Source organism: Thunnus albacares, chromosome 6 (assembly GCF_914725855.1).
Source record: "Thunnus albacares chromosome 6, fThuAlb1.1, whole genome shotgun sequence".
In the NCBI taxonomy this organism is placed as follows: Eukaryota; Metazoa; Chordata; class Actinopteri; order Scombriformes; family Scombridae; genus Thunnus; species Thunnus albacares.
This window is the reverse complement of record NC_058111.1, coordinates 22,517,271-22,540,665: the sequence shown is the minus strand read 5'-3', so window position 1 is coordinate 22,540,665 and position 23,395 is coordinate 22,517,271. Positions and strand designations below refer to the sequence as shown.

General features: G+C 38.8%; 1 protein-coding gene across 1 annotated transcript in view; it reads left to right on the top strand.

Moving 5' to 3' along the window:
- Positions 1 to 23,185, top strand: part of LOC122984498 (sodium channel subunit beta-4-like) — a 30,859-nt gene extending 7,674 nt beyond the window's left edge. Inside the window, exons 2-5 of the mRNA XM_044354988.1 lie at positions 15,528 to 15,691; positions 15,860 to 16,079; positions 16,254 to 16,383; positions 16,959 to 23,185. Of these exons, the coding sequence (XP_044210923.1) occupies positions 15,528 to 15,691; positions 15,860 to 16,079; positions 16,254 to 16,383; positions 16,959 to 17,052 (608 nt within the window). The 3' untranslated portion in view covers positions 17,053 to 23,185. The remainder of the gene's footprint in view (positions 1 to 15,527; positions 15,692 to 15,859; positions 16,080 to 16,253; positions 16,384 to 16,958) is intronic.
- The last annotated feature ends 210 nt before the right edge of the window (positions 23,186 to 23,395 follow it).

Here is a 23,395-nt window from a genome sequence, read left to right as displayed (position 1 = left end):
AAAGACACTGTGTAGGCCATTTTGAAGGGAGATTCTCTCCTGTATTCTCATTTGTTTTCCTTTACATCATTATTATCACTGAAGCACTGGGTTACAAGCTTTGCTCAGTGGCTTTGTTCCAGCAATTATTGATAGAGGGTAAAAGATTATTCATTATGTACTTAATGCAATTAAGAGTTAAAAAGGCGGTCAATGGATTTAGAAAACTTTTAAAAAATCTTCAAGCAAGTCATTACATTACTGTCCCACATCAAAAAACCCACAAACATAAACAGACCAACTCCCCACATCTCTTCTCTCCTTATTTAGTCAGTGTCCCTGAGGAACATGTTCTGAGAGCAAGTAAGACAGACAGATGGAGAAAAGGGAGTGAGAGACAAAGCACCCAGAAGAACTAGAAACAGAAAAGAACAAGGAGAACCCAGATGGCCTAAAAGTTGCTACTGAAAGCAGAAGAGACAAGTCAAGATGACTTGAGGTAAAAATATCATATGGTAGATGACAAGAGGAAGGGGTGAGTCTTAGAAGATGGAAGTGCAAATTCCCTAGTATATATTATCATAAAGTACTTTTAATGCAACATTAAACACTTTATTATGTGATGGCCCCTTGCCCTTCCCTCTCACTCTGTCTTTTGTCTACCTGTTTTTCAGATACCTGGTGGGTGGGGCAGGGGATCATCAGTGACAACTCTAAAGGAGGCTGTTTCCCAGTTTATTCAGGAACCCTCCCCATCAGAGCATTTGCATTATGTTTAGTTTGGCAACAGACACACTACCACACATGTATCACCTACACCACTGACTATACTGACTTTTCCACATCCCACAATGTTTTCTTTACTTTATTATCAATAAAATTTAGTTGTAACAACAATTGCCATGTGAACTTGACAGTTACTAGAAAATTGTTTTGGTGAGAAAAATATATAAAGAACACCCAGCATTAAGGTATATAACATAAATGCTACTATCATGTTAATCTATTTGAGGCTGGGGTCTTTTAACCACTTTTGATCATTTCCCTGTTGATCATCACATCGTCAAGTACTGAATTAGCAATGAATTTGGTGACCAAGTCAGTGTTGGCTGCATTCACATTTGCATTTACAAATTTGTGTGTATGTGTGCGTTCGTGTGTAAATCTTTTGTTTTTAAACCAAACTGTCCAGATATGTTATTTAAAAATGAGATTAACATTATTTTAGGTCCAAACTTGCAATCCTCTTGACACTGGGAATATATATATATATATATATATATATATATATATATATATATATATATATATATATATGTATATATTCCCCATATAAATAGCAGTTGCACTTGGTGATAAACAACTTAATCACAGTAACTTCAAAGTGCCAGTTGTAGAACGTCAGTGTCAAAAAATTGCGATTCATCTCACTTCTAAAGTTAGCAACCCTAACTGATTACAGCGCGTCAAGAACACCCAACTTGCTAAAGTAAACAGTGATTTAATTGATATGACCAGAGGGAGTTTTAATGTTTTGTTAATACTGGTATTGATAGGGAAAATCTTGTACTTGTTGAATAATTGTTGAAGAGACTCCACAGGCTCCAGTTGATGCTTACTTGAATATATAAAGTTTATTGAAAACAAATATCTGAGCTCAGAGAAGCCTTTGGCACAGTGTACACACGGATACAGTCATACTAAAAACTTAGCACAAACAGGAAAACAATCACTTCTTATAGGTAGGGGAGAAACACGGACACCGAAGAAATCACAGGTCACTTACTCACACACCAGGCCAAACATCGCCCAATTGATTAACGATAGGTAGGTAAAAGACCTGAGGGGACTGACTATCCTAGACAGAACAAAAAGGCAAAACCTCCTGAGGCAAATGAGGAAATCCATTTTGTCCTGCCTTTACCACAAAACTTACATCAATTTGATCAAAGCAAATTTAAAGAGGGTGGTACACTGGTTAAACTTAATCATGTCAGACAGTAAAGTAAATCATTGACTAGGGGTGTGCCCGAATACAAATATGTTATTTGGCAAAGCACAAAGAGTAGGTTTTTTACAAATATTTGTTTCATACAAATATTTTAAAAATTATTTGTTTTCGAGAAGAAAAAAAAAAAACATGTCAAATATCAGCACACAGGTCAGTTACATCACTATCTCAGTCTTTCTCCTCTGCTCTGCTGTTACGTCTATCAGCAGGTTTCAACGAGGGGAGTCACATCCACGTGCTACATGATGCACATTTCCTTATTTGGACATCACTCCCGTAGTTGGGGGTGTTCCCCAGAGATAAAGCTGAGCTACTGACACATGCAAAGTGCTTCCAAGGGACTCTCCATAACCCGTTGTTCTCTGTCTCCTTTCCACAAAGAAAGGTTGTAATAAAAAGGCAATAAATGAAAAATGCATGTTACACACTGTGCTGTCTCTGTGTTATGGGTATATAAATAGGTAGAGATCTGTCTGCAATGAGGTGATGAGTAAAGTTTTAGCTCAGTAGTCTGCACAGTTGGTTATGATCAGGGGGACTCCAGTTCGAGACCCGGTGTGGGGACTTCCTTTGTAAGGTAGTTTATTAATGAGCACTTATTGTAACACTTTAATATTCTATAATCAAAAGCGTAATAAAAACAAAAACAAAAACAGGTTTTTAAGCCTCTTTCCACCTTTATTTGAATTCAAATACAAATACAAATAATTTTGCTGCCTAAACAAATACAGATACAAATACAAATACAAATACTGGACCATCTGCACATCCCTAATACTGACTAACTAACTACATATGAGTGAAAGGAAATAAAATCAACTGAAATACAAAACCTTTCTGATTAAAGACATAAGATGAAACATTTTAAAATGAAAACACATTTAAGATGAAACATTTTAAAATGAAAACACAGTTCTAATATGAAAATCAAGCTTAATGTCTAATAAGATATCTGCAACAGAGTAGTATTCTAACTTGCAGCCAGATATAGATGGTTAAGATACAGTGATTACTACCAGTAATGTAAAACACACTTTAACTTGAGGATACTTAAGCAAAAACACACATTTTCAGTTCTCAAGTAGATGCTACAACTAAGAACTGTTCAAAATTCACATGCTTTGGTATGAGTATTGTCTTACATTCCAAGAATTCAATCTGTTGTTACTTTTAAACAGTCAAAAGAATACACTGAATCAATCTTTAATGGGTAAATGTAATGATCAATGAAATGAAAACTGATTATATGAACTTGATATATAGACTTGAGTGTACAAAAACAATCACACGATTTTAGAATGACCGATCAGATATGTTAGTCACATGTTAGTTTACTCTCTACTCTGCACAGTTGTGAAGTCACAACTGAACACTTTCAGAATCAGAATCATCAGAGAAATAGGCTGTCATAATTGGATAGAATGCTTAGGATAGCAACATCTACAGTACCTGAACTCACATTGTATCTAACCATAAAGTTAACTGGCTTTGTGATACATTTCTTGACTATAGCAGACACACATGTGCAGATGATGAACAGAATCATAACTCCTATGACAAACAACACAATGCAATGTATAATGGCTGACCCCCAAGGCCCAAGTGCTTCTAAAATACTACCAATCAGATCAAATCCATGGACTCTGTGTAATTCTGCTATGCCCTGTGCTGTGTCATGCACTAGGTCGGCTATGGCTGTGGATGCATCTGATATGTAAGTGAGCACTCTGTCCCTACCACAGTGCAGACCCCCCTTGTGAGGGTAAGATTAAAATCTGAAGCCATACGGTTCTGCAGAGCTATCTTTTTAGTTTCCAACACCTATTGGCCATTGCCATGAGGGTTTTGGCAGTGGAGTTCATGTGCTTCTCTAGTACCTGCGACAGTGCTTTAACCTCTTCCTGGTTCACAAAGACACAATAGAATGGTAACAAGACATCTGCGACACCCTGGAATCCTGGAGTTGTACTAAGTACGCTAGATAACATAGACCCTGCACTGGGCCAACAGGTACACATCCATATGCTTTAGTTCCACATACCATGTAAGCAAACTCAGGGATTGGAGTTGGTGTGGGTAACATTAACCTTAGCAACACTAGAACAATTACTGCGCCCAGATCTTGTGCATGCAAAGATAGAAATCTCATAGGCGTTGGGTAGGCAACATAGAAACAATACGGAGCTGAAGTTAGCTCATAAACATTCAACAGAAGAAATGGCATAAAACAGTCTCTAGTCTTCTCATTTGTACCTGCGGAGAACGAACAGTCGAGCAAAGTCACATTTATAAAATCCAGCGATATGACATTTCCCCAAGGAACCACTGTAGTTAAGGCATTTACTCTTAACAGAGGCGACGTTATAGTAGCTTCGCATCTGTCTGAGTCTGATCTGGAGAAGCAATTAGTCTGCAAGAACCAGCCTAATTGTATGTTAGAAATAACCTCTGTAAAGTGGGTGGAAACTGAGTACCTTATGTAATGCTGAGATAATACTGATTAACTTGAGACACCACAAAATTCTTTCTGTGTTTCTGAAAGAGAGTGAGTGCGATGACCTGGAAAATAACAACCTTGGTTAGTTTCATTGAACTCTTCACTCAAATCATACCAGTCAAACATGTTCCAGTCAGCTCTTGTAATGGAAAAGGAACTAACATTGGTGAATGAGTTGAAGTTGGCAATTGTTGACAAATCCAACAGTCGGTTAGGTTTCTGTTACCAGCATAGTCTATCATCATTTGCATTGCTATGTTTGCAGTGTCATAGTAGCTGCGTTTCTTACGCTTGGAGTGGTCTTCTCTTGTTAGCCGACGAGTGTAGTTTTCTTCTGCCAAGTTCATTCTGTCCTTTATTGGTGCTAGAGCCCGAGTACCCTGGTTGGCAGATGTGTGTGAAGGAATAAAGAATTGGTTGTATTGCGAGTATGTGAGCATGTGCGCTCTGACGATCTTCCCTCTTCGTCAATCTCGAACTCCTCATGGCCAACTAAGGCTTGGTACTCAGATAGCTCACTCATGCCATCATCCTTGATGAGGATTACCCATCCGCCTGTGTCAAGGAGGAGCACGGCTGTGTAGAAGAGTCTCTCCGACACCTTGAGGCATGGATCCATTCTGGCTTCCTTTCCATCTTTAGGGCGGTCCTTGTAGTTAGGAGCACCTGGTATGGACATTTCCACCTAGAAGACAGAGACACTTTTTCTAGTGATTTCACAAACGCAAAGTCTCCTGGTTTAAAAGAATGGATAGCCTCTTTCCCTGACTCTGGAAGCCTGTCAGCAACCTGCATATGAAACTTTCTCAAAATGTTGGTTAGGGTTAGCACATAATCAATCATAGATTCCTCTGTCCATTTCAGGGTCGCTCTGTGTGATGTCAGCAGTGGCTTGCACCTGTGGACATAGGTCTTCCCATCAACACTTAATGTGGACTTATCCCTGTTGTTTTGTTAGGTGTACTTCTGATGGAATACAGCACCAAAGGCAAAGCTTCTGACCATTTTAGACCTGTCTGCATGGTTTTGGTCAGCTTTCCCTTAATTATTCCATTCATTCTTTCCACCTGTTCTGAGCTTTGAGGGGGATAAGGGACATGCAACTTCCAATCTATCCCTAACAGTTTGTTCAGCTGCTGGGTAATTTTAGATGTGAAAGGGGTCCCCCTATCACTGTTAATTCCCTGCGGAAGCCCAAATCTGGGAATTATTTCTCTCATTAGGCATTTTACCACTGTTGGTGTGTCCTCTTTTCTTGTGGGGAACTGAACCCACTTTGAGAACTGATAGATACTTGTATCCCTGGCTTGGAGGCATATGTACAAAGTCTATTTGCATATTTACAAAAGGTCCTGATGGTGGCGGTAGATGATCATGTCTTAATGCTTCTTTACCTTTGTTGTTTTGTAGGCATACTGTGCGTCTACCTACCAATGATTGTGTTACAGCAGTTATACCTGGGGCAAACCATTGAGTTTGCATCACATGATTCACCCCCCCTTTCCCGACATGCATTTGGCCATGAGCAACCTGGGCCAACACATGGAGGAGAGACTTAAGGCAAACTGGCCTACCATCAGGGTGGAGCCACAAGCCAGACTCCATTTGTCTACAACCCTCGCTTTCCCACATCATTTTCTCACAACCATCAGTGCAGGATTGGGCACCTGCTACATCATCTAGTGAGGTGAGTGGCAAAAGAACAGGAAGTTTCAAGGATGGGCACTGAAGCACCATAGAGGATGAGGTAAGCAACATGGTCTGCTAATGCGTTACCTTTAGAAACAGAGTCAGTACCACCTGTGTGTGCAGCACATTTCACAACAGCTAGACTATAGGGAAACAGAATAGCTTTCAACAGATAAGCAATGAGATCAGCATGGTGGATTGGTTTACCAGAAGATTTCAGGAAACCACTAAGTTTCCATAAAGCTCTGAAATCATGTGTGATGCCGAAAGCATAACGCAAATTGGTGTAGATAGTAGCTGTTTGGCCCTCAGCCAAAATACAAGCACATGTCAATGCATATAACTCTGCCTGCTGAGCTGAGGTTCCTGTGGGCAGAGCATAAGCTTCCAATACATTTTTCAGCCCCAGAGGCTGCCGCTTGTACAGGAGGCAGCTTAGAAGAATAGAAAACTACTGGGCGATAATAAGAACCATGTTTCTGAACCGAGATGCCTGAGGTGAAGCCGTTGGACTCATGTACATACAGATGAAAAGGCAGATTGTAATCAGGCAGTCCCAAAGCTGGTGCTGATGTGAGAGCATTCTTCAAGTCTCTGTATGCAGATGTCATGCTTTCAGTCCACTGAATTGGGTCAGCAGCTGAGTCCGGAGTAGCAGCACGAAGCACAGAGTCCATAGCAGTATAACCATGAATCCAGTGTCTGCAATAGTTGGTCATACCCAAGAAGGAGCACATTTCTGCTTTAGTGTGAGGAGGATGAATTGCAGTTAGCAGCTTGAGCCTTTCTGGTGAGAGGAGGTGGCAGCCATTTTCCAACAGGTAGCCCAAATAGGAGACCCTCCCTTGGCAAAACTGTAACTTAGCAAGTGATGCTCTGTGTCCTTTTTCAGCTAGACAGCTTAAAAGGATAATAGAGTCAGTTTTACAGCCCTCCTCTGAGGGGAAGGCCAACAGGAGGTCATCAGCATACTGGAGCAACATACTACCACCAGGAAATACAAGGTCATCAAGGTCTCTCTTTACTGCAGCAGCGTAAATAGAAGGAGAAAATCCCTGAGGAGCTCTAGTGAATGTGTATTGCTGACCCTCAAAGGTGAAAGCAAAAAGGTTTTTGCTTTCAGGGTGCAGTGGGATGGAGAAAAAGGCCGAACACAAATCCACAACTGTGTAAAATTAAGAATTTGAGGGTATTGAGGCCAAAATAGGATTTACAATGGGCATGACAGCAACTACAATAGAGTTAATTGCTTTAAGGTCTTGTACGAAGCACCATTCTCCAGGTCTGCCTGCTTTTGGAATTGGGAGTATTGGTGTATTACAAGGACTAGAAGTAGGTATGAATACCCCTTGTTCTAGAAGTGAGTTCATCACAGGCTGAATTCCTTTAATTGCTTCCTGAGGTAAATGGTATTGCTTTATTCATGGCAAAATTACGTTTGGTTTTACAGTGACTCTGTGAGGAGGAGCTGAAGTTACAAAGCTGAGATGATTTTTATGGAGAGCCCATAAAGTTGCAGGTACATCAGCTAACTCTAGGGGCGGCTGCAACTGCAATGTTGGATCAGGTGAAAGGCATTTAAGTGAAAATGGCAACGGCTGTGAGTCAGGCAGAGACAGCACCCACTTTGCGTGTGAAAGAGAATGTAAACAACCAAGAGCTGCTGAGAGTGTGTGTGTATTTTCCTGTGTGTATGCCTGAGCCTTATCAGCTAGTCTCTGCACCATGAGCGCCAAATCAGCATGTTGGAAAGAGGGAGAGAGAGCCAATGGAATGTGAGGAACAAGGGCGGAATTGTGAAACAGCCCCTGTTGGTCATTGGACAATTTCACAGCAGCAGCACAACCTTCAGGGCTGAAAAAAACATAAGAGGAGGCCTACAAGGAAGTGGGCTGTCCCAGAAAAGCTGGGACACCTGCCCTCCCACATTTATTACATTTATCCTTACACCTGTCTCTGCAAGCCCCGCCCTCTGCAGAGAGCTGGGCCATGTTGTGGACAGTTGAAGTTTTAGTGTTTTGGAATACGCCATTTTTATTTGCCAGTGTATGTCTCATGTCTGTAAATGACTTTTTCTGCCAATCTGGATCCCTAAACTTAATCAAGGTTGCAACATTGGGCGAAAGTCCGTTTAACAAAGTTTGTACTGTCAGGGGGTTACACTGCTTCATTTCAATGCATGCTTTCGCCTCCCACACTGTGTAACCTGTTAACAAACTCTGTCACAGTCCCTTTTGGCTGTTGATGACAAGCAGTCACAACACTGAAATCAGCCGTCTTTCTAGCACTTTTCTCTATGCTGTCTTTACACACAGCCAACCATGATTTTCATGAGTTTGGTAGCAGCCAGTCACCTTCAGTGGTGGCTATAGGCATATTGAAGTTATCTTTTACATTCACCCATTCACTTTTGTACGGTAACTGCAACAGTATCCCAGCATAATGCGCATCAGGGAGCGCATTATATGTTGTGCACCACATATGCAGCCACTCGTAAAAGGCTTTTGGTTTGAGCCAAGGAACTGGAGTAAGTTCAACTATTTCAGTTAATTTGCCTGGAGTCCAAGGTTTTAGGATTGCATGATTTCCTATCATTATTTTGGGGAAAGTGTTAACTGTTTTGATTTTATCTGATCTCTTGCCAGTCATTCTACTGAACCTTTCCTTATTAACAGCTGTTTTCCTGCCTGTTGTTTCATTAACAGTTGTTTCTCTGCTTTTTTAGTCTGCTGGCAGCTGATTTTGTAGTAGATGTTACATTTTCATCTTATTCTCCCACTTCTTCCTCGTCCTCCTCTCCTTCTCCATCTTCCTCTTCTTCCTGCTCTTCCTCTCCTACCCGTTCTGTTTGCTGTATTTGTTGTTTTAGTGCTTTTTGTGAGGCTTTATCATCTGTTTTCTTGCCTACAGTGTTGATAGGTTTAACTATTTTGGTTCTTACCTGTTGTTTAAGCTTGATTTGGTTGGTTGAGTTTTAACGCTCACTTGTTCACAAATTTCGTCAATTAGTGAGATTGAAGTCTCATCTCTCTTCGGTTTGGTCGATTTATTCTCTTGTGAGTTCTCTAGGGACCCAGGGAAGGACACATGTTTGCTTTTGGGAGTCTTTGGTTACTTTTTGCACATATACCAGTAATCCCAATCAGCAGCCCCTTTTTGTGATTTCATTATGTCAGTCATTATTTTTTGGTTTGGAGCTGAATGACCTGGCAATTGGTCATTCTCCATCAGTCCATGCATTTAGCTCATGTGTAAAAGGCAGCACGCAATATTCGCCTGCTTGCTGTGCCACTATGTCTGCGGGTGAGTCTGGCGGAATGAAATGTGCATCTTTGTTTACCTTTTCTCTTTCCCTACAGATTCGATCTATTTTAGCTTGCAGGTGTTTAGGAATTTGTGGACGTGTTATTTCAAGAACTTGTGCTTTAGTTTTATTAGACCCCATTTTAGCAACCCATCTTATTATTTACAGGACAGCAGCGAGGAATGAGGATCATAAGCCAATAGATAGAAAGAAAAAGGTTTATACTTGCAGAACAGAAGAGAAGGGTGAGAGCAATAAACAGTATTAAGTGTGGTAGAATCGCGAGAGGTAGTTCCTGTAAATTAAGAGGCACACAGGGTAAGACAAAGAAAAGGAAAACAATTATTTTACTTGCCCAGTACCCATCTCTTTTGGTATCCTGCCGACAACGCCAAATCTGATAGGGAAAATCTTGTACTTGTTAAATAATTGTTGAAGAGAATCCAGAAGCTCCAGATGATGCTTACTTGCATATATAAAGTTTATTGAAAACAAATATCTGAGCTCAGAGAAGCCTTTAGCACAGTGTACACATGGATGCAGTCATACCAAAAACTAAGCACAAACAGGAAAACAATCACTTCCTATAGAGTTGCTCAGGTCACGCCACCAAGGAGCGGAGAAACAAGGACACTTGGTGTCAGAATGAATTCTAATTGAAAAATAATGTGGGCAGCTGTTGTTACCCATCCAAGTTTACCACCTTATCTCCCAGCCTGGCGCCGTGAAGCTAAAAAATCTCTTGTATGCGACCGTGGAGGACAAAGTGAGGCCCTGTAGATGAAAAGACTTAAGTTGAACATTTCCATAAATTGAACATTGAACATCTCTCCTTCACAAATGAGCATTTTTTCTATCACAGGTGTCATCACAGAACTGCAAAGCAGGTGGTGCCAAATTCTTATATAGATGTAAGTCCTTCACAAACACAGGAATACATGCACTCTAATACTGTTTGCACCATGTCCAAGTGCAATGTGATCCTGAGCAGTGTAGTGAAGAGCATTTATAAATAGGCCTCAAGTGCATGAGAGACACTAGAGCAATAATCTGAGAATTACACCAGCTGTCATTGAAAAACCAACATAACCCACCCAGTAGGACCCAAACTAATACAAGATAAGCTGTCTGTTTTGGAAATGAAAGAGTTACCATGTGTTTTCTGCTTTGTACAACAATATCACAGGACACCAATTATATTTTGCAATAAATGAGATTTATGTTTTTGTTTGGGTTTGACAGTGTTTCTGTCTCACTGACTATGTTAACATGCACAAAATATTCCAGTTTTTGCCCTTATTCTGAAAAAGACAATATTCCTACTAAGCTGTTTACATTGCTAATGAAAAGGAATATTCCGCTAATATTTCCGTTTAAATGCAGAGAGTTTTCAGGGTTTCCCTCTGCTCCAGTGGGAACAGGAATCACGAGATCTCCGCAGGCAGTGTAAACCAGCAAGGTGAAAAACATTAGTGAGCTGCTGCCTGATATTTATAAGTGATATTGATATGACTGATAAATTTATAGTTACAGGCACATCCAGTACCTAGGTTGTCTCATGATGTTTACTACACTGCTGAGTGTTTTTGGTGCATCACACCGAGTCGTCACCATCAGTCATGTCAGGATAATAACCAATCCCCTCCGTCCCCATCGTGGAAAAGGCTGTTTTTCCAACCTGCCTTGAACAGCTCTCAACTCTCCTCTCATTCGTCTCCTCTGTCTGCCTTCCTGCTCCAGCATATTTTATTTTGCCTGCAAGGGGGGAGTGTTACACAACCAGCCATGCATCTCTATCCCAGCCTTGCAAACTGTTGGTTTGTTTAACCCAATTTAAAAAAAAAAAAAAAAGTATAACAATATTCAGCAAAACTTAAATGTGTTTCTCTTTTGACTTTGAACCTTTCTCAAAAGTTTTGACCTTTTTCTATCTTTTACCAATTGCAAAGCTCCTAACTAAAGCGCGCACACTCACATGCACACACTCACTCTGGAACTAAAATAAAATAGCTGCCTTTAAACCAAAAATCAAAATGTTGCAGGCCTGAGTTGTTGCTTGGGAGCCTAGTGACCTAAAACAAATGGCTGCTTCACTTGCTAATGCAAGCTATCAAATAAAAATGCACGTGCAGTGGCTAGTTGTTACTCACAAATCCTTGAGTTGAAACATGGGCGAAGGATGAAGATCTGGGCGATGCATGACAAGGGGAGCAATGAGTGAGGTTACAGGCTAGGGGGCGACAACAGTCCAGACAAAGTGTTAGCTGAGCAGGAGACATCTACTCTTCCATAGAGTCAAAGGAGTGTTTCCTGGTCCTCAGTCTAACTAATGTACGTGACAGTTTTTCTCAGTCAACTCATCCAAAAGCTCCTTTATTTCTCATGCCGAGTTCATCTTGTGCTTTAAAATAGTTGACAACATTAAAACATACTAGCAACACATAGTAACATTAGCTGCTACTAAAGTGAAATATGTGCTAATATAACTAGCACGCTAATGTGCTAATTGCGATTAGCATCTGTATTTTACACACATCGTGATGAAGCTATACAAAAAATACATACAGAGAGGTATTTACCCTCTGCAGGTTGCAACATGTCTGTTACCCGTTGGAAAAACTCTGCATCCACCAAAGTAATGAACATAAACACTCTCCAGCAGCATACAACTTTCACATAGTTCCTCTGTTTGTCGTCTGACTAGCCTGTGGCTTTAATCTAGGGGTCTCCTTGACAAGAAGGAGATGACGACAACAATGAAACAGGGTTTCATCAGTTTGATACTGAAGTCAAACAAAGACTCTCTATCAATAAACTGGAGACTGATCACACTCCTAAATGTGGATTATAAATTATTTGCACTTGTATGTGCTAGACGTTTAAAAAGAAATCTTGAAGAGATTATAAATGAAACCCAAACAGGCTTCATGGCAAATAGACATATAAGTCACAATATAAGATTGGTTTTAGATTTACTTGACTACTCAGAATATGTGGAGTCACAGGTGGTCATTGTAATTCTTGACTTTTATAAAAAATTTGATAAGGTGGAACATCATTTTATAAGATTTTAGATATATTTGGGTTTGGGGAAAACTTTATTTCAGTAGTGAAAATGTTATACAAAGACATCAATAGTAATTTAATGATTTATCCCAATACCTCCAAAAGATATCCTGTTAACAGGTCGTCAAGGCTTTCCAATTTCTCCTTTTCTGTTTCTAATTGTTGCAGACTTACTTTTGTTAAAGGTCTTAAACAGTCCCAATATAAATGGTCTAACTATGTGTCAGTTGGATATTCGAATTTCACAACTAGCAGATGATACAGTTTTGTTTCTGAAAGATAAACACCAAATTGAACCAACCATACAACTGATTAATGAATCTTCGAGAGCATCCGTGCTGCATCTTAACATAGGACAATGTGAACTTTTAAGCCTAACTGATACAGATGGGGAAAGCATATGCAACATTCCAGTGAAAAAAACTGTCAAATACTTAGGTATCTATGTAACTAAAGATATGTTAGCCAGACAACAACTTAACTTTCTTCTTAAAAAGGCAAAAAATGTTATTATGAAATATCTACTTATTTGTAATTTTAACATTACCAAATTGCCTTTAAAATGATGTTAATTTTATCAATAGGCCCTCCTAGCTTGGAAATTATGTTACATACATAACTTTTCCCCACACAAAACCATCATTTGGAATAATGGAGACATTACAAATCTATCTTGAAGCAAAATTGATTTGGTATTATTTATGTGAGTGATTTTTTTATGCTTATTGCTGATGATATTTATTGCTTAGTTATGAACAATTCCTGCGGCTGTGGCTCAGGAGGCAGAGCAGGTTGTCCACTAATTGGAAGATTGGTGGTTTGATTCCTGGCTCCTCTAGTCCACATGACGAAGTGTCCTTGGGCAAGATGCTGAACCTCAAATTGCTCCTAATGGCTGTGCCATCAGTGTATCAATGTGTGTGAATGGTTAGTTCCCTCTGATGGGCAGGTTGGGACCTTGTATGGAAGCCCCTGTATCCATTCAGTGTATGAATGTGTGTGAATGGGTGAATGTGACTCGTAGTGTAAAATCGCTTTGAGTGGCCAGAAGACTAGAAAGGCGCTATACAAGTACAGTCCATTTACTATTTCTTGTTAAATACTTTCCTGTAACAAGCAGAGAATTCAATTACGTAATCAAAGCTATTCCTTATGGTCTCACACATCCAATGAAGAGTCATCTTCAATATCAAGACGCACTAAGGATAGAACCCCTTTTGATGATAAATGTATTGACATTATGAATAATAAATGCAACAATAAACATATACGTTATACATTTTATGAAAGAAGGAAAATTACTGCCAGGAGAAAAGCTTTCTGGAACAACATTTTTATGGTTATTGATTGGCAGAGGGCATGGCTATTACCATTCAAATTCTGCATTGCCAATAAGATTAAAGAAGTACAAATTAAAATTTTACACAACATATATCCAACAAATCCATATTTCTCCAAGTTTTTAGATATTGAAAACATTTTTTGCAATGTAAAGATTTGTTTAGATTTTGTTTGTTCCACTTAACTGGTTTTAATGGAATACTTTTTAAAATTTTAAGATTATTTATGTATCTCTAGTCATTTACATTTGTCTAAACTGAAACATTTTCAGACTGGGCTAAAGTAGAAAAGTTGAACAGATTCTAAAAATTCATTATTCCACTGAAAGACAATTTTTCATGGAGGTCCTGAGGTTATAGTCTCTGTGACATCTGTCCTCAACCACATATTTTCTCTTAAAAAACGCTCTGAAAAAGGCTCTGTGCCAAAACGCGTAAGTGTTTTTTAATGTGATGTGAGCCAAATAAACACATGAAATGTCCTCCTTGACTAGGAAATTTGAGATGTGCTACCTTTTTTTTTTTTTTTTTTTTTTTTTTTTTTTTTTACATTTTTGGAACATATTTTTTCCATATCCCCTCAGCAGTATCCCCCTCGACAATCACTGGCAGTGTGCTATTACAATGGGACTGTACATAAGTCATGTGTGGGTGGGGGAAGTCAACTGGTCTGATAGAACTGCTGTTAGGCTCTGAATGAGAGGAAGGACTTCATGGAAACAGAATAAATCATGTCGTTATATTTTGCACAGAACTAGCATTATGAATTATGACTAGAAAGACTTTCCCAAATCCTAAAGTTTAAACTTCAGCCACACTTGTAGTAGCTATAAATTGTGAGATCAACACGCTTTAGCTTCATCCAGCCACAAGCCTTCATCTGGGACATCATATGACAAATCAAAAAAAGACTTTTACCTGCAGTCTGAATGAAACCTGACTGTAATGCAGTATTTAAGGTCACACTCTCCACCTGTAACACAATCTTGGGATGATTCCAACTGACTAAACATCTAATGACAACTCTATCAGTCACCAAGGCTTCAGTATCTCTGAAGGTTTCTGTCCATCACAACAGATACAAACCTATCTGGCATAGATGGCTACACCATCAGCCATACATTGAGTTTGAGTTTTGACTCAAGAAACAGCCAACACTGTCCATTCAGCAACAGAAATAAATAAACTGTGTCAATAGAGATTAATGTGGTATGTTGAAAAAAATATTACATAATATCTTTTTGAGTTGATATCACCTTTAGAAAAAAAGTGGAGTAGCGAAGGAAAAAAAGCTGTTCTTTCATAAGCTGTGCATAAAGTAACTGCCATGACTCACCATCTCCTTTACAGCAATCCTAGCTGGACAATATCCCAGAGTGCCAATATACAAACACTTCCTTTATACCTTTTCATGTTTACTTAATGATTTTCTGGCAATGTATCTTGCACTTTGATAATACCTGTTGACTTCTATCTAGAGTATGTTGCGTTTGGCCTGTGTATGCTCTGTACTACATTTTTACTTTAGTTTTCTGTTTATGGTGGTGTGTTTTTAAAGTTTATCAAAAGCAAAGTTTTCAGTGTTATTGTGTCCTGTTTGTCTTTTTCTCAACCCCTCTTTCTCTCTCTTCCTCTGTCCAGGTGTATGGAGTGTTGGTGGACTGGAGGTGTCGACAGGGAAAGTTTCCTCAATTGAAGCAATGAATGGCTCCACAGTCCTGCTGCCCTGCACCTACTCCTCCTGTATTGGCATTAAAAACCTCTACTTCAACTGGCACTATAATGACAATGGAAGCATGATCAAGGTACAACGTACGCACACATGCCCACACACACACACACGCAAGCAGAAGCAACATGCATATACTGCACAAATGCACAAACACACAAATGTCCAATATTTTCATGTTATAGATTTATTTGCATATGCAGATATACCTGATAACTATTTCTGTGTACATCCATGTATATAGCTATGCGAGGCGGTGATTCCTGTCGAGGGCGTGGAGCCCAAGGTCAGTGTGTACCATGACCGTGTGGAGTTTGTTGGCTCCTCAAAGAGCAACAACATCTCCATCCTGCTGTGGAACATCACCTTTGAAGATGAGGGAGAATATATCTGTTTCGCCAGAAACCCAAAAGAGAAGAGCCGCAACCACAGTGCTATCTTCACTCTTATAGTGGTGGACCAAAGTATGTGACACATGCACACATTTGTATACACCTGGTACCCAACAATACCTAACTTTATCTAATCTAACCCTTTGACAGTGCTTATACCCTGAGACAGACAAAGAAGCTTTCTCTGCATCTCTCTGTGCTTTTCTTTCTCCCTACCGATGTATTTCCCTCTCTCCCTCTTTTCAGTGAAAGAGGTTGACAATACTTTGACAGTCATCATTGTCTCAGTGCTGGGCGGAGTCATTGGCTTAGTTATCATTGTCATGGTGATAAAGGCCTTGGTGGTTCACTTCCTGCTGAAAGATGATGAGAAAAAGTGAGTAGATCCCTGAAGATGGTGATAACAGAGTAAAAAACATTGCTATATTGATTATATACAGTAATATGCTTGGTACAGAATAAATTACTTGCACCATTTGTGACTCTGACTCCCTTGTGTCGTGACCCACTAGTGTATTAGTTAATAACTTTTTGAAAAATTGGGATTATTTAATGTTCTTCTCTGCACTTCTGTTAAATGATCACAAAAAACAAATAGAGCAGATGGCAATACTGTCATATTGACAGTGGACAATATGGGCTGCAATAATATGACAATTAACCTCACTGAAGGGCTGCACCGTGGCACAGTGTTTAAGTAAAGGTCCTCAGTTCAAACCCAGTAGCTGGCTCAGGCCTTGTCATCTATCACATTATGTTCACATCAATGAACTTCTTTGACATGTGTTTCAGTAAAATAATTATTATTTTGAATTTATGTCTAACACAAGGTTATTATTTGGGGCACTGTGGGTAATGTGAAAGCCTTGCAGTTTATACAGCCTTTATCACTCTCATGTTTCTTCTTTTATGGGTGTACATTTTAACCTTTGGTTTCTCTATTCCCTGCAGTAAAGAGTGCCTGGTGAGCTCCTCAGGGAATGATAATACAGAAAATGGACTTTCAGGAGCCAAAGCTGACAACAAAGGGACACCAAAGGCATGAGCAAAATGCAAAGTATGTCTGTATGTTTGTATATATGTTAGACAAATGTACACGTTCAGAGAAAATGCTGTTATCGATGGACTGTTTTATCTTACTAGTGGCTAAACATGTAAATGTATATTTTAAATCATGCTTGAGATTTGAGAAGTGTGAAATGTGCATAGGCCTGGATCATTCTCACCTTCATGGCAGGCCATTTGTCACAGAGTACAGCCTCTGTTATCAAACTCTGCTCTCGATTTTACAAACACTTATTCTATAGATATCTATCCCTTATATGTTACACCTATTACCTAAGTTTGGAGGGAGAAATTTTCACAAAGCAGAACCTCAGTTGTCTTAAGCAATTTTTATACACCAAATTTCAAAAATAAACTGCCACTCTGAAATACATTTATCAGGCTCAAGTTAACAAGCTGCCTTTGATTCTTGGTTTGGAATTCATGTGGCCATAATCCACAGATCTGTGTCAAACTTGGACCCCGACAAACCTGATCAGTGGGAACACACTCACTCACTTTGATGCCATGATGGATTGCCATAATCCATGAACTGCCATGATGTCAACTGAAGAACAGCACAAACTGCTGAAATGGTTCTCCTTGACCCCCACTTAAGACTAAAGCAAATCCGCATGTAAACCCAAACCAGAGGACCATTCAACAAGGGTTTTGTTTACAAGTATAAGCAAACAGTTTTTTGGTAATTTAATTAAAACAGGTATATGTACATATACACACATACACACACACACACACACACACACACACACACACACACACACACACACACACACACACACACACACACATATATTTTAACAGTGCATGTAAAGTGGCATTTTAACATTTAAGGATTAGGTACCAAGTAGTACACTTTACTCCTGAATGAACATTTTTTAAATACAGTTTACTGATCTTGTGAGTAACAGCAAACCATATGTTGGTTTGCAAGAGGTCTTTAAAGCCTATTTTTTCCTGACTTTTGTCCTGATGTTACTATCAACCTTAACTACTGCCATTCTGAACTTCAACTTGCATGTTTACTGCTGGGTCCAGGTTTGACATGCTGTGAGGGTGATCAACTACAACAAACTAAACAGATTTTGATCAACTACTGGCTGGTTAAGGCTGACAACTGGGCTTTCTAAGGTGACTGAATGATCCAGTTCTGCACAGTTTTTATTGTTTTGCTTTAGATGAAACACAGGTGCCTGTTCTGCTTCTACTCCCTCCGCTGGTGGGAGGATAAAAACACAGAAAAAAACAAAAAAAAAAAAACAACCCTAACCCTCATCAAAGACAATCCCCAGACTACCCAGCTCCCTATAGAAAAGAATGAACTTAATCATGCTGCTTCTGACTAATAACCAATGCATTTTTAGCATGTGCGCATTTTATATAACATCATATAAGTATATGTTGTCTAGAACCACAATGCAGGAACATTTCTGTGTGTCTGGTCCCATTTAACCCTTCACATCAACCTCAACTGAATGAAGCTCTGTCAATACTTGATGAGCACCTCCCAACACTGCTACAAGTTTTCGTACCCCTTTAACTGTGTCATGGTGACTGAAAGGTGACTCTTGTTTTAGAGTAATGGCCTTCTAGTATTTATGGGGAAGGAAGGGTGAAAGACATTTTACACTAACTCAACTGCAACTTTTAAGTACCTTTAAATTTGAATCATACAGTTGAACAACACTTTGCTCAATGGCACATCAGCAGGATATACTGTAAGAGGGGAGAGCAACATATGCAGTTTTTCGGATAGCAGTTCACTTCCATATTTCAACACTTGTATGCAGCCTCTAACTGCCTACCTTCAAAATACAAATTTGCTGTGATAACCTTAGGAAAACACTTAAACAATCCAGTACAAATACAGTACATGTATTTGTAATTGTGCCAAGATAGTACAAACAAGTCCATTGATACTGCCTCAGTAATACAGGTACCACAGCATTGGGACAGATCACTGCAAAAGAATGTAAAGACTCCGTCAGGGAATACATGTTAAATATTGTCCAAAAAATGTATTTTAATTTATTACAAAAATTCTATTCAATATGTTATTACTAAATGAATGTGTGGGTATCTCAATAAGCCAGTGGTTCAGTTTTCTTGGTCCACTGTCTTCTTCTGTGTGACTCTACAACCAGCCAATACTTTTAGTGTTTTGCTCAGTTCAAAATTCAAATTAGCCTACAACTACTAGCTAAAACTGTATCTAAAAACTTTGGGCACTGAAGATTGTAAGACGTTTGTTTGTTTCTGAATAGAACTGGTGTCTTAGCACTAAAACTGTGTTGTTTTTATTAAAGGGGGGAGCTGGGAGTTGTTCAGAGTAAATTAACAAAAAAGTAAAAATAGAAATGTAAATGGTAGAATGTGCTCATATTATATAACTTGTAACATTTAAGAAGTAATCACATTTTCTTTAAAAGAGGAAAAATATTCAAAAGTCTTTATAATATCACTTCTTTATTTCATCCTGAGAAGCCAACAGGGATGAACTTAGTGCTACGATGTCCATTAGAAACTAGACCCTGCATGTGACTCTTAGTACAAGAGGTCACTTATGTGAAGCTGGCAGACATGACCTGTCACACCCTCACACATAGCTTGAATAGCTATGACAGCTGAAAGCTGCACACAAACACACGCACATACACACACGCCTACACGTGTACTCATATACTAAGAGCCACTTTAATACCAGAGTGTAGTACACTGGCCTTGCATACAAACAATACAGCACTTTACCACTGTTCAGAGTGGCTGCACAAAACAGGAAATCATGGAAGTCATCATTATATTATAATATATTATGAAGGTTATCCAAAAACATGTTCACATTGTGTTTGTCAAGTTTGACTGAGTACTGGACAACAACACTGCGTCAAAATGGTTATAGCATTGTCTGACATCATGTTGTCTCACCGTAAAAGTGGAACTCTGTGGCATGATTTCATTTTATTTTTCTAACTGTTCACTTCTGTCAGCCTGCTGCTCTCTCATGATGGAGTGTATTTCCCTTCTTGCTTTCAATGGAAGCAGTAAGACAGACAACAGATTATGCAATAACCTGTTATAAGGCACTTTATAGGTGTGTCTGGACTGGCTGTGATGGAAACTCTGCCTGTCCAAGGCACTGGTCATTGTACCAATGTATGTATCTACACTGTACTAATGTATCTCAGTTGGACTAATGTATTGACATTCAGTTCATATATCTACATTAGACAGATTTATCTGCATTGGATCAATATATATATTAGCTCCCATTTAGGCTTGGCATAAAATTCCCTGAGTAGATGGAAGATATATCAAAAAGAGCTAGACCTCCAAGTTACATTATAAAACAGCTCTGACCTCTCCCTTTCACTGACCAAGGACAACTCTACGATAAATTTCTGATAACCCACATCTGTAATGGAATGTTCAAACCTATCCTAATATGAATAAACCCTGAGTTATGTAACCAGGGACACAAAAAATCTAAAAGGCTTAAAGACAGCAATATTCTTATAAATTTTTGAAAACTGAACACAAGTTCTCAGTCAGGGCTGGTTATGGGAAATTTATGAAAATGTCCTAATGTTCTTGTGTACATAGTGGCCCATATGCTCCTAGTTATTTCATGAAACTTGTATATACGTAGACTGAATCTTGATTTAGTATGATTTAATCACACTACAATTACATTAAATAGTATGATAGCAGCCACAGAGACTGACTGAAATCTGACTGCATTTACACACCTACAAAATGCCATTCAAGAGAACCAAGGTCCTTTGTTGTTTCTCCTTTCATAAATGTATAGTATTGTTCTGTTTACTATAACAGCAACCCTTGTTGCAGCCATAGCAAACATTGTTACTGTGTCATCATATATGTACCTACACTTTGCCATTTTTTCTTTGGAGTGGATCCTGGTAGTCAACATTGTTTGATGTTATGCATTGAGAGGACTTTTTGGTTGTCATGAGTGGCTTTGAGAGATGGATGCATTAACACTTGAATTCCATCCGGATATAATACATCTCAGACATGTGTGTAAATTGGTTCAGGGAATCAGATTTTAATCAATATACAGATACACTGTAATGCAGATATTTCAGAAGGATGAAACAACCCAGTGTAAATTGTGCCACTTCAATTGAAAATTGCCTGTTTCAATTGGAATTTTATTGCTGGGTGTAAATGGGATCAAGACAGATCTATCTCCATGGAACTGAAGTAGTGATTGATTTGTGATGTACTATTGTGAGAAAACTGTAATAACTGCTAACATTGTAACTATCTGTGCAGTGTTAGAAGTATCCTTGTTGTGTTGTAAAACTGTGAATGTTATGGACATAAGGAAGCACTACACACACGCACACACACACACACACACACACACACACACACACACACACACACACAAATATTCCTTGTCTAATCAGTCTTGTGCAGATCCCTCTGTAAAGGGAATATACATCCAAAGTCTTCCTGTAGGGAAAAGCAATATTGTAGAGTCAACCTTTCTTTTAGTGTACTTTCCCTACCCCATACCTTTACTCATGATATAGCATAACAAATAGGTGGTTTCATGTAGGGACAGTGATGCATAACTCACCAACAAGTCTGTTTGTGGCCACAGTTCCCATTGTTTTGTCCCCATTCATTTTTCTATGATCTCTGACTTGATTTTTATATTCTCTGGAGTTCAACCTGCCATTAACAGAGTCAGGAGGCTTCCTCTCCTCTCTGACTTGCTCTGTCAATATACATCTTATCCCTGAAGTGAAACAACAACAGAAAAAAGTTATGTGAGGAAGATGTAAAAATGCTGTTCTGTTTTGATGAAGACCAGGTTTATGCTTGCCACATAAAATAATACGATCTGATGTAATGTATAAAAGCAGTTTTGATCTAGATGTTGCCTTCATACAGTACCCCCATGAAATAGTACAGGGTTCTGAAACCACCAAAAGCACTGGCTGCTTTATTTTAACATTTATCAACATGATTTTTGTTTTCTCACATAAGCCCCTGTATAGATTCTGACCAGGCTTGTCTCAATACGAAAAGTATCTGTCATAAACATTACATGAGGCTTGAGGTGGGTTAACTGGTTGCTGTGATTGCTGCAGTACCGAGTTAGTATATACAGTGAAGGATGTTCCTCTGCAGTGGTGCAATACAGCACAGTAAATGCAGTGTGACTGCCACCCAGTGGTAAATGCCTGTCACATTAAATAATCTTCCCTCTAGTTGAAGCTTATGAAACACATTATTTCAACATGCACTTATTGCATTTTGTTCCAAACTGAAATGACTGCATGATGAAAAAAAAAAAGTCAGTTAAAACTAGAGCAGACTGCAACTGAGTGATAAAATAATTGCTAGAATTTTCACAGTTAAAATATATGCGTATACATGGTGTTGAAATTGTTGCTAGTTGTTTTAGACAGTGCTCCTTGTTAGATCGTTTATAAATACACGTCATTTTAATCCCTGTACCCATTGGGTATTTTATCTACATTTAATAAGGGGTTGTGCGTATGTGTAAGTTTACACTAAATCTATTAGGAAAAGGATACATGCAACAATTTGTACAAACATGGATCTTTTATCAAATCACTCCCAAATGACAGTTATAGTGAGCATTAAATAGTTACAGAGAGTTACAGTTGTAGTGTTATTGTAACATTATTCACTAAAATAAAGTCTTGGGAGTTCTGATTGACCACTATGATTCCTTAGAGTTAGTATTGTTCTTACTGCCAGAGCGGCTGAAACTCATACTGCCAATCCAGGAGTCTCATGTCTGCTGTTGTTACAACATTATTACAATGACACACAACTCATATAGTACACTTACACCACTAAAATATGTTGTATTACTATTTACTGTTGTATTAATGGCATTTCAGTACTAAATTGTATATGATATTGCTCTGTACTACTTCTGTATTTCTAGCAGCTGAAACTCACACTGCCAAGCCAAGAGTCTGACGTCTGCTCTCTGCTTCCCACATTCCACTCAGATCAATAGATCAAATCACTGATCATATGCCGGTGTAGTTCAGCAGAAAAGTTACCTTCACTGCAATTCTGACCCAAGGGGATGATAAATGAAATGCGATGAAAAAGGAGCAATATGTTCTTATTTTGGCACAAACACAACGGTTTTCATTGTGAGAATTTTGACATGATGAACATTTATATCTAAAGCTATCCAAGGCCACTGACATTATTCAAATTATAGTGTTTTATATTAACAACGTACAAGCGAAAATTCCAATATTTTGCCTAAGTCAGCATAGTCCATTCAACACATGCACACAAGT